General features: G+C 43.7%; 1 protein-coding gene across 1 annotated transcript; it reads left to right on the top strand.

The window, feature by feature from the left end:
* The first annotated feature begins 238 nt into the window (after positions 1 to 238).
* LOC129538543 (suppressor of cytokine signaling 6-like) lies at positions 239 to 4,208 on the top strand. Its single transcript, XM_088841317.1, is given in 7 exon segments — positions 239 to 394; positions 2,443 to 2,522; positions 2,633 to 3,120; positions 3,123 to 3,479; positions 3,512 to 3,936; positions 3,938 to 4,125; positions 4,127 to 4,208. Coding segments are annotated over 7 exon segments (1,776 nt in total).
* Positions 4,209 to 12,569: the final 8,361 nt, after the last annotated feature.

The raw sequence follows: 12,569 nt of genomic DNA, 5'->3' as shown, positions 1-12,569 counted from the left end.
CGTTGAAACCTTGCTACTAACTTGGGTGATGGACACCGAACCTCTAAGATCACACAACTGATGAAGATGGAGCTGGGATTCAGGTGACCCAGAGCAGTCTGGCTCCAGACAGTGACTTCCAAAGAGGAAATGAAGCTGTAAAAACCCATGGATGCAGCCTTTCCTGCAGCCTACCCAGGTGTTCGAAGATAATATCCCTGAGAGAAATTGAGCCCTGAGGATCAGGTAACTAGTCAGAATGAAGAAAATTAGTCTTAAGACCTTCCGGAAATCTTTCAGCTTGAGTAAGAGCAAAGACGCAGGTTTCATGGTCGTACCACAGCCAGCAATAGCCAGCAACTTCAGGAAAGAAAAGTCCTTATTTGAGAGTTGCTACGGGAAGGAGGTCTCCAAAGTATTGGAGTTTCAGCTTTAGCATCAGTCCTTCCAATGAACACCCAGGATCGATCTCCCTCAGAATGGACTGGTTGGATCTCCTTGCAGTACAAGGGGCTTTCAAGAGTCTTCTCCAGCACCACAGTTCAAAAGCATCAATTCTTCGGCGATCAGCTTTCTTCACAGTCCAACTCTCACATCCATACATGACCACGGGAAAAACCATAGCCTTGACTAGATGGACCTTTGTTGGCAAAGTAATGTCTCTGCTTTTTAATATATTATCAAGGTTGGTCATAACTTTCCTTCCAAGGAGCAAGCGTCTTTTAATTTCATGGCTGCAATCAGCATCTGCAGTGATTTTGGAGCCCCAAAAAATAAAGTCTGACACTGTTTCCACTGTTTTTCCATCTATTTCCCATGAAGTGATGGGACCAGATGCCATGATCTTAGTTTTCTGAATGTTGAGCTTCAAGCCAACCTTTTCACTCTCCTCTTTCACTTTCATCAAGAGGCTTTTGAGTTCCTCTTCACTTTCTGCCATAAGCGTAGTGTCATCAGCATATCTGAGATTATTGATATTTCTCCCAGCAATCTTGATTCCAGCTTGTGCTTCTTAGAGCCCAGCTTTCCTCATGATGTACTCTGCATATAAGTTAAATAAGCAAGGTGACAATATACAAGGTTGACACACACCTTTTCCTATTTGGAAACAGTCTGTTGTTCCATGTCCAGTTCTAACTGTTGCTTCCTGACCTGCATACAGGCTTCTCAAGAGGCAGGTCAGGTGGTCTGGTATTCCCATCTCTTTCAGAATTTTCCACAGTTTATTGTGATCCACACAGTCAAAGGCTTTGGCATAGTCCATGAAGCAGAAATAGATGTTCTTCTGGAACTCTCTTGCTTTCTCCATGATCCAGTGGATGTTGGCAATTTGATCTCTGGTGCCTCTGCCTTTTCTAAAACCTGCTTGAACATCTGGGAGTTCACGGTTCACATATTGCTGAAGCCTGGCTTGGAGAATTTTGAGCATGACTTTACTAGCGTGTGAGATGAGTGCAATTGTACAGTAGTTTGAGCATTCTTTGGCATTGCCTTTCTTTGGGATTGGAATGAAGACTGATCTTTTCCAGTCCTGTGGCCACTACTGAGTTTTCCAAATTTGCTGGCATATTGAGTGCAGCACTTTCACAGCATCATCTTTCAAGATTTGAAATAGCTCAACTGGAATTCCATCGCCACCACTAGCTTTGTTCGTAGTGATGCTCTCTAAGGCCCACTTGACTTCACATTCCAAGATGTCTGGCTCTAGGTCAGTGATCACGTTATTGTGACTATCTTGGTTGTGAAGATCTTTTTTGTACAGTTCTTCTGTGTATTCTTGCCACCTCTTAATATTTTCTGCTTCTCTTAGGTCCATACCATTTCTGTCCTTTATCGAGCCCATCTTTGCCTGAAATGTTCCCTTGATAACCCTAATTTTCTTGAAGAGATCTCTTGTTTTTCCTATTCTGTTGTTTTCCTCTATTTCTTTGCATTGATCACTGAGGAAGGCTTTCTTATCTCTCCTTGCTATTCTTTGGAACTCTGCATTCAGATGCTTATATCTTTCCTTTTCTCCTTTGCTTTTCGCTTCTCTTCTTTTCACAGCTATTTGTAAGGCCTCCTCAGACAGCCATTTTGCTTTTTTGCATTTCTTTTCCATGGGGATGTTCTTGGTCCCTGTCTCCTTTACAATGTCACGAACCTCTGTCCAGAGTTCATCAGGCACTCTGTCTATCAGATCTAGTCCCTTAAATCTATTCCTCACTTCCACTGTATAGTCATAAGGGATTTGATTTAGGTCATATCTGAATGGTCTAGTGGTTTTCCCTACTTTCTTCAATTTAAGTCTGAATAAGGAGTTCATGATCTGAGCCACAGTCAGCTCCTGGTCTTGTTTTTGCTAACTGTATACAGCTTCTCCATCTTTGGATGCAAAGAATATAATCAGATTTCGGTTTTCACCATCTGGAGATGTCCATGTGTAGAGTCTTCTCTTGGCCTGGGGTGTCTCACCATCCGCAGAGGTCCGAACAGGAAGTGCAGCAGTTCCTGGGAGGTGGGGTTGGCGATGTTGCCGCGCAGCCGGGCCTGAGAGCCGGGAGGTGCTGGCGTTAGTGCGTGGACAGGTGCGACTCGCTATTCCTCTCGCCCCCTGAGGGCCTGAGGTGTTGCGTGCTCATCAGCAGGCTGAAGGCTACTTGATTTTCTGAAGTACGTCGGTGTACTCGGCCCCTGACCGCGACTTGGCCCGCAGCGCCAGGAGGCTCTCTGTGGGTAGGAAGGCAGGCGCGGTGACAGGGGACGTGCATACAGCATCAGGCAGGGTCAAAGAGAGAGACAGAGACCCAGCGAGGTCACGAGGGGAAGTCAGACTGGCAGGGGGGGCAGGGGGAGACCCGGGGAGAGGGAGGATATTTGAGAGCCTCATAGGCACACTGAAAAGACTGCTGAGTGCTAAGCAGAAGGCCAAGGGCAAGGGCGACATGGCGTCAGGGAGCTCAGTTGGCGAGGACAGGTTCCCGTTCTCTTTGGCGCCCCTGGTGTTCAAGGATGTGCCGTCGCCGAAGCCCATGCACTCCACATCGTTATGCAGCCATCACTACAGCCCCATGCCCTGCCCATTGCACTCCACTGCCTTGGAGGAAATGTGCATCCAGCTGGAGTTGCAGGTTAAGGCTCCGGTGCACTCACCCAACCCGGGTCGGCCTTCAATGGCGTGAACAAGGAATTCAGCGACCTCCCCCAGGCTGTCCCCGTGTCCCAGGCCAGGGACCTGTGCCTCTGCCTGGGCGAACACGTGCCTGTTGTCCTTGGACTGGTGTCTCAGGACTACATCCAGTACACTGTGCCTTTGGATGGCTCCTCCCCCATGGAGGTCTCTGCCGTCCCACCCCCAGCCACCCCAACGAGAGCCCCTTCCCCCGACCACCACCATAAGGACTACAAGCATCCGGCCCCCCAGGACCTCAAAATGGCCCCCGAGGTCTTCGCCAACCAGCCGATGAGCGGCCTGCTGATGGGCACCAAGGAGGTCCTGCTGCAAAGCTTAATGTCGGGCTCTGGTGGGCCCTGAACCGCTCACCCACACCCCTCCCCGAGAAACACACACATACTCCGCTGCTACCTCCCCTGCAGACTGATCTGAGCCAAAGGAACTTCGCCAGTTTGGCCTCCCTGGATGCCCACGTGGCTGAAAGCATGTGCTGCTACTTGAATTTCGACCCCCAACTCGGCCCCGGAGTGGCCAGGGTATATGACTCGGTGCAAAGCAGTAGCCCCACGGTGGTGATCAGCCTGACGGAGGAGCTCAAGAAACTGGCCAAGCAAGGCTGGTACTGGGGGCCCATCACACGCTGGGAGGCGGAGGGCAAGCTGGTCAAGGTGCCTGATGGCTCCTTCCTGGTGAGGGAGAGCTCCGACGACCGCTACCTGCTGGGCATGAGCTTCCGCTCACACCGCAGGACCCTCCACACCAGAATGGAATACTTAAATAGCAGGTTTAGCGTCTACGAACAGCTCGGACGTGGAGGCACACACGTCCATCGTGGACCTGATTGAGCACTCCATCAGGGACACGGAGAACAGGGCCTTATGATACTCAGGCTCAAGACTGCCAGGCTCCGCCACCTACCCGGTGCGGCTCACCAACCCGGTGTCACTCTTCCTGCAGGTGCACTCACTGCAGTACCTGTGCTGCTTCGTCATCTGGATACACCTGGGTAGACCTGATCCTGAAACTGCCGCTGTCCAACAAAATGAAGGATTGCTTACAAGAGAAGCATTACTGAGAGAGGACCGCAACCCAGCACCTTGCACTTTGGGAGTAAGAAAGAGAGACTGACATACAGTTTACAAACTTCATCGCTATCAGAATCTTTTGCTGCCATACTATTATTTCAGTTTTATGTGGAAAAGAGTATCCAGTTCGTTTAGGGGTAGGGAACTATCCCCGAGGTGTCTTGGGTTTATTTTGGTTCTTTAAAAAGGGAAGTGTTTGAGGAAGTGTGAAGTGCCTTCCATAAACGTGCAGAATAATCACAATGTGAATGATCAGATTCTCCTTACCCACCCACCCCCAGTCCTTTGCTGCTATCCACTGTAATTTTATGCATTAAAAGCACATTTCATGGGTATACAATCCTGAGTAAAGTTGAATGAAACTTATGGAATGAACCTGTTATGTCTCTCTTTCAATGGACCATCTTCAAAGATAGTGTTGAGTCAGCATAGCTGTGTGATTAATCACAGAGTTTACACCTACACCAAAAATGATTTTTAATTTCATGCTCTACAAAGGTTTATTTAAAATTGTGAACTGACATAACCTGGGGTAATGGAATGCAGGTCTGCTACATATCTTTCTGCCACGTTCATTTCTAAATTATGTTTGATGTTTTGCGGTCTTTTGGCTCTGAGAAGTTGGATTTTTCTGTTGACTTCATTTTCATCTTGTGGTTTGTCTGTTTTAATAAGTTGCTTTACATTAAAAAGTTGTAAATAAATGTATACCACCAATTTAAAAATTGTTGTCTTTTCTGTCATTAAACTCTGGTACAAATTGGCATAACACATAAAGACCTATTAAACTAGAACTATTAAAGAAATTATCAGATGATCTTAGTTTCCTGTGATAAGAAATTTTTTGTTATCTATATTTCCCTCTGGTAAAATATTTTATCCATGATTTCTTTAGCTTAGACAACATTTTCTTGGGTGAACTTGATGGAGACATGCTATTCATAAATGGATGATATCCTCTTGCAACCTTAAAGTATATAAAGTTTAAAAAAAATAGCTCAACTGGAATTCCATCACCTCCACTAGCTTTGTTCTTAGTGATGCTTCCTAAGGCTCATTTGACTTCACATTCCAGGACATCTGGCTCTAGGTGAGTCATCACACCATCATGATTATCTTGGTCGTGAAGATCTTTTTTGTACAGTTCTTCTGTGTATTCTTGCCACCTCTTTTTAATATCTTTTGCTTCTGTTAGGTCGATACCATTTCTGTCCTTTATTGTGTCCATCTTTGCATGAAATGCTCCCTTGTTATCTCTAAATTTCTTGAAGAGATCTCTGCTGCTGCTGCTGCTGCTGCTGCTGCTGCTAAGTCACTTCAGTCGTGTCCGACTCTGTGTGACCCCATAGACGGAAGCCCACCAGGCTCCCCCATCCCTGGGATTCTCCAGGCAAGAACACTGGAGTGGGTTGCCATTTCCTTCTCCAATGTGTGAAAGTGGAAAGTGAAAAGTGAAAGTGAAGTCGCTCAGTCATGTCCTACCCTTAGCGACCCCACGGACTGCAGCCTACCAGGCTCCTCCATCCATGGGATTTTCTAGGCAATAGTACTGGAGTGGCTTGCCATTGCCTTCTCCGGAAGAGATCTCTAGTCTTTCCCAGTCTATTGTTTTCCTCTATTTCTTTGCATTGATCACCAAGGAACGCTTTCATATCCCTCCTTGCTGTTCTTTGGAATTCTGCCTTCAGATGCTTATATCTTGCCTTTTTTCCTTTGCCTTTAGATTCTCTTCTTTTCTCAGCTATTTGTAAGGCCTTTTCAAACTACCTTTTTGCTTTTATGCATTTCTTTTTCTCAGGGATGGTCTTGATCACCACGTCCTGTACAATGTAATGAATCTCTGTCCATAGTTCTTCAGGCACTCTATCTATCAGATCTAATCATTTGAATCTATTTGTCATTTCCACTGTACAATTGTAAGGGATCTGATTTAGGTGATACCTAAAAGGTCTAATGGTTGTCCCTACTTTCTTCATTTTGAGTCTGAATTTGGCAATAAGGAGTTCATGATCTGAGCCACAGTCAGCTCCCAGTCTTGCTTTTTTCTGACTGTTTAGAGCTTCTCCATCTTTGGCTCCTGCAAAGAATATAATTAATCAAATTTTAGTATTGACCATCTGATGATGTCTATATATAGAGTCTTTTCTTGTGTTTTTGGAAGTGGATATTTGCTATGACCAATGCATTCTCTCGACAAAACTCTGTTAGCCTTTGCCCTGCTTCATTCTGTACTCCAAGGCCAAATTTGCCTGATACTCCAGGTATCACTTGACTTACTACTTTTGCATTACAGTCCACTATTATGTAAAGGACATCTTTTGGGGGGCATTAGTTCTAGAGGGCCTGGTAGATCTTCATAGAACCATTCAGCTTCTTCAGCATTACTGGTTGGGGCATAGACTTGGATTACTGTGATACTGAATGGTTTGCCTTGGAAATGAACAAAGATCATTCTGTCATTTTTGAAACTGTACCCAAATATTGCATTTTGGACCGTTTTGTTGACTATTATGGCTATTCCATTTCTTCTAAGGGATTCTTGCCCACAATAGTAGATATAATGGTCATCTGAGTTAAATTCACCCTTTCTAGTCCATCCTAGTTTTCTGATTCCTAGTGTCGATGTTCACTCTTGTCATCTCCTGTTTGGCCCCTTCCAATTTACCTTGATTCATGGACCTAACATTCCAGGCTACTATGCAATATTGTTCTTTACAGTATCAGACTTTACTTCCATCACCAGTCACATCCACAGCTGGGCATTGTTTTTGATTTGGCTCCATCTCTTCATTCTTTCTGGAGTTACTTCTCTGCTCTTCTGCAGTAGCATACTAGGCACCTATCAACCTTGGGAGTTCATCTTTCAGTGTCATATCTTTTTTCCTTTTCATGCTGTTCATGGGGTTCTCAAGGCTAGAATACTGAAGTGGTTTGCCATTCCCTTCTCCAGTTGACCACGTTTTGTCAGACAGTCCACTATGACCTGACCATCTTGTGTGGCCCTACACAGCATGGCTCATAGTTTCATTAAGAAAACAAGGCTGTGGTCCTTGTGATCAATTTGATTAGTTTTCTGTGACTGTGGTTTTTAATTCTGTAATTTTCTGAGGGATAAGGATAAGAGGCTTATGGAAGCTTCCTGATGGTAGAGACTGTGGGGTAAACTGTTTCTTGTTCTGATGGATGGGGCCATGCTCAGTAAATCTTTAATCCAATCTCCTGTTGATGGGCAAGGCTGTGTTCCCTCCTTATTGTTGACCTGAGGCCAAATTATGGCGGAGGTAATGAAGATGACTGGTAACCTCCATCAAAAGGTCCTTCGCACTCATTGCAGCACTCAGTGCCCCCAACCCCGCAGCAGGACACTGCGGGCCCACGCCTCTGCTGGAGACTCTTGGACACACAGGCAAGTCTGGATCAGTCTCTTGTGGGGTCACGGCTCTTTTTTCCTGGGTACTGATGTGCACAAGGTTTCATTTCTGCCCTCCAAGAGTCTGTTTAAGTCCTGTGTAAGTTATGGCAGTCTATGTTGGGGTTAATGGCAACCTCCTCCAAGAGGGTTTATGTCACACTGAGGTCTGCTGTACCCAGAGCCCCTACCCCTTTGGCAGGCCACTGCTGATGCATGCTTCTGTAGGAGACATTCAAACACTCAAAAGCAGTCTGGCTCAGTCTATGTGGGGTCTCCTGGTGCATGCAAGGTTTTGTTTGAGCCCTCCAAGCATCTCTGTTGGGTATGGGGTTTGATTCTAAATGCAATTTCACCCTTCCTTCCATCTTGCTGGGACTTCTCCTTTGCCCCTGGGCATGGGCTATCTTTGTCTTGCTTGGATCCAACATTCTCCTGTTGATGGTTGTTCAGTAGTGAGTTGTAATTTTGGAGTTCTTGCAGGAAAAGATGAGCACATCCTTCTACTCCACCAGCTTGGGATATTTGAATGGCATTTAAACAATGCAAACCTTTTAAAATGAACTAACAATACAGATGAAAACGTGCTCAGGGAAATGGGGAGTAATTGAGCTTCTTTGGAATTGAATTCATGGAATTAGAATAGAAATGTATAAGTTAAGGCAAATAAGGAATTTTGAAACTATATTGTGGAAGCTTTGATTGAGTGCCAGTAACTACACACTAGGAAAGTTATGACCAACCTTGATAGTATATTAAAAAGCAGAGACATTACTTTGCCAACAAAGGTCCGTCTAGTCAAGGCTATGGTTTTTCCGTGGTCATGTATGGATGTGAGAGTTGGACTGTGAAGAAAGCTGATTGCCGAAGAATTTATGCTTTTGAACTGTGGTGTTGGAGAAGACTCTTGAGTCCCTTGTACTGCAAGGAGATCCAACCAGTCCATTCTAAAGGAGATCAATCCTGGGTGTTCATTGGAAGGACTGATGCTAAAGCTGAAACTGCAATACTCTGGCCACCTCATGCGAAGAGTTGACTCACTGGAAATGACTCTGATGCTAGGAAAGGTTGGGGGCGGGAGGAGACAGGGACGACAGAGAATGAGATGGCTGGATGGCATCACCGACTCTGTGGACATGAGTTTGAGTGTACTCCGGGAGTTGGTGATGGACAGGGAGGCCTGGCGTGCTGTGATTCATGGGGTCGCGGAGAGTCGGACACGACTGAGTGACTGAACTGAACTGAGCTGAACTGAACTTTGCACTTACTTCTTTAGGTAATGGCAATCTTGTGTATACTTTTCAAAGAGAAGGTGGGTTAATCTAGTGTGTATTAGAAGTCAGTCTCCAGATGGTAGAATGAAGAATGAAGAGGCAAGAGTTTGGGGAAAGGAAAAGAGATGGAGAGATTTTAATCAATCATGAGGAGTATCCAAAGCAAAAGTGTTACTGTGGAGAAAGAATGGATGTGAAGTATATGAAGAATAGTTTAGAAAGCTGGTTCATTCATTCACTTTAAAAATTGTGATAAATATTAGGGATAAAATATTACTTTCCTTCATTGCAGAAGAAGCTAAAAATATGAAGAGCAAAAAGCATGGAAATGAACAGAATATATCAATATTGTGACACTGTCACAAGAGTTGGGAGTGGAAAGAGATATTGACACTTAAGCAAAGACTTGGTTTAAAAAACTTGATATGTAATACTGAAGAATCTGAATTTATTGTCAGTTTTCTGGGAGACATGAAAAAGTTTAAGTGTAAAATAACTTAATTAGATTTGTGTTTTAGTATGACTTTTTAGTGTGACTCAGACAGTAAAGAATCTGCAATGAGGGGGGCCTGGGTTCAATCCCTGGGTTGAGAAGATCCCTGGAGAAGTAAATGGCAACCCACTCCAGTATTCTTGCCTGGAGACTTCCATGGACAGAGGAGATTGGCAGGCTACAGTCCACAGGGTTGCAAAGATTTGGACACAACTGAACAACTAACTCAACAACCCAGCGTGGTTTCCCTGAAAGTAGCAAGGGATTATATTTGCAGCAGTAATAACACATATCTTAAACTTATCTTTTTCTAAGTTAAAGTATGTCAGCCTATGCATACAAATTTTGTAAACCTATATTACCACAATTATATCCTGAAAAGTAATAAACTTTGTTTTGTCAGCTACAATTTGTCACTTTCCAAGAGTGTTGCCAACAACTAAACAAGGGCCTTTGCCATCTGCCTCCTCAGAGACTGAACCCTGTGCTGCTGCAGTTGTTGATATTCCAATACCTGCTGAGAGAGTTCAGAATGGAGTGTGGCACTCTGTGCTCAAGGGAATCTGGTGGGACAGGTCTTTAGACAGTTGGGTGTTTTCAGAAAAAGATTTTATGATATCAATGGTTTCATCTCCTCATATCTAGAAAAGCACTAAATCCTTTCATGGTGACATCAGATCCTGTGACTAGCAGAAAACCTTTTGTAAAATGAGTGCTTAATGGTCAGGAAGATCCACTGGAGAAGGAAATGGCAACCCACTCCAGTATTCTTGCCTGGGAAATCCCATGGACAGAGGAGCCTGATGGGCTACAGTCCATGGGATCACTAAAAGTTGGACAGGACTAAGAGATTAACACTTTCTTTTCACTTTCAATGGAATTGAACTCCACCCTCACCAAATCCCACTGACTCTTTGGAGCAATCTCTCAGAGCTATTTGAGGTCCTGTGTTCCAGGCTGCAGTCCTCACTTTGCCCCAAATAAAACTTAACTTGTGACTCTCAAGTTGTGCATCTTTTTTAGTCAACAGTCTTTATTGATAGTTTACATCTAAATATTGAATCCATTTTTGTAAAACAATAATTTTGAATTTTATCAGTAAGATCTGACCATATTTTCTACACATTACAAAATATTTTTTCCTAAACAGGATGAAAAAATTGTATCACTACTATGCAGACTTCCTGCTCAGGAGAAGCAAAATTTCAGTAAACACTAGATCCCATTTTTGATGGAAGTACATTGAAAAGAGAGTAAAAAGTGATACACACATTTCATGTGTATTTAAACATTTAGTCATTTCGTGTTTAAATATCTACATTATATTTCATTAACATCGAATTCATAGGGGTTAAGAAATTTGCATTTGAATTGTTTCTACTTAAAAAGCTGTATGACCTTGGATAAATGGGAGAATTTTTCTTGTTGAAATTTCTTCCAGTGTGAAATAATGAAGTGGTCCATTCTTAATATGACTCAATCAATTATCAAAGTTGAAGAAGTTGGAGTCATGTATTTGAGTGTTATTATAGAATCAACATGTATGCTTGATTGATTCAAATACACTGTGCATATATTTTTAATTATTTAATCATTAAAAAATCAACTGCACATTCTTTACCAGTAATCTTAAATTACCTTATACAAAAAAAAAAAAAAAAAAGAAAAACCCTGAAGTGTAATAGAATAGACATCGCATTCCTTTCAACTCCTCTTACAAATTAGTCTTATAACTCAGGCTCTGTTCTGATACTTACTGGCATTACAGAATTTACAATTTTAACATGGATCTTGATAGACCAATCCCACAGTCAAAATGAAAATATGAAAATACTTTATTTAAAATCTATTACTCTTCATGAAGTAACATACCTAATAAAATAAATGATTTTATGCCATAAAAATAATGTTCATCAGTGCATTGAAAAGGATTAGGGAAAGCAAGACATCCTAAGAGTTAGAATCTTACATGGAACAACTGACTAGTTCAAAATTGTGAAAAGAGCAGGGCTAGGCTCCATATTATCATGTTCTTTATTTAACTTATATATGCAGATGATACCACTCCAATGGCAAAAAGTGAAGATGAACTAAAGAAACTGATGAGGGTGAAAGAAGACAGTGAAAAAGTTGGCTTAAAGCTCAACATTCAGAAAACGAAGATCATGGAATCTGGTCACAACACTTCATGGCAAATAGAAGGGTAAAAATTGGAAAGAGTGAGAAACTTTATTTTTGGTGGCTTCAAAATCACTGCAGATGGTGACTGCAGCCAGAAAATTAAAAGATGCTTGCTCCCTGGAAGAAAATTTATGACCAACCTAGACAGCATATTAAAAAGCAGAGACAAGAAAGGCATCTGATACAAACTGCAGGCAGGCTTGGTGCTAATCAAGACTTCTTGGGCTCGGGTCGGTCGATATCCGCCTGAGAAGGTGCGCCAGTTGTACACCCAGAAAACCGAGTGGCAGGGACTGGAGAGGCGATAAGTGGCAGTGACCTCGCTCCCCAAACACCTGGTCACCTGAGCTGCTCGGATGGGGGAAGGCACAAAACGCAGACCCAGCCAAGTCTGTGCCTTTGTGGAGTACCCGAGAAACTGAACTTGAGACGCTCAGACCTGGGAAGTGCATACAACCCAGCGCCGGCCTCGGACAGTTCCTGGCAGAGCAACCTAGAACCTGTGCAGTGTAGACTGGGACAACACACGCTCTGTGAGCAGGGGCAAACCCAGTGTGGCTGAGATGCTGCGAGCACTCCCCACAAGATGCCAGAGATATTTGTCTGTAGGGTTCCTCCCTTCCCAGAACAGGACTGAACAACTGAGCCTTAAAAAGTGTCCACCCGTCCCCTAGTATCAGGGCGGAAATTAGGCACTGAAGAGACCAGCATACAGAAGCCAAAACAGAGGGAACCACCTTGGAAATGACAGATAGAGAAGTCTAGAGACTACTCCAAGAATAAGACCAAAAACCAGAGGCTAGAGGCTTAAGCCTGAATCCTGAGAACACCAGAGAACTCCTGACTCCAGGGAATATTAATCGATAGAAGCTCATCAAACATCTCCATACCTACACTAAAACCAAGCACCACCCAAGGGTCAACAAGTTCCAGAGCAAGACATACCATGCAAATTTCCAGCAACACAGGAAAATAGCCCTGAGTTTCAATATAC

This window comes from Moschus berezovskii, chromosome 2 (assembly GCF_049115385.1).
Source record: "Moschus berezovskii isolate FMDL1 chromosome 2, NW_MosBer_1.0, whole genome shotgun sequence".
Lineage (NCBI taxonomy): Eukaryota > Metazoa > Chordata > Mammalia > Artiodactyla > Moschidae > Moschus > Moschus berezovskii.
This window is presented reverse-complemented; position numbering and strand designations above follow the sequence as displayed.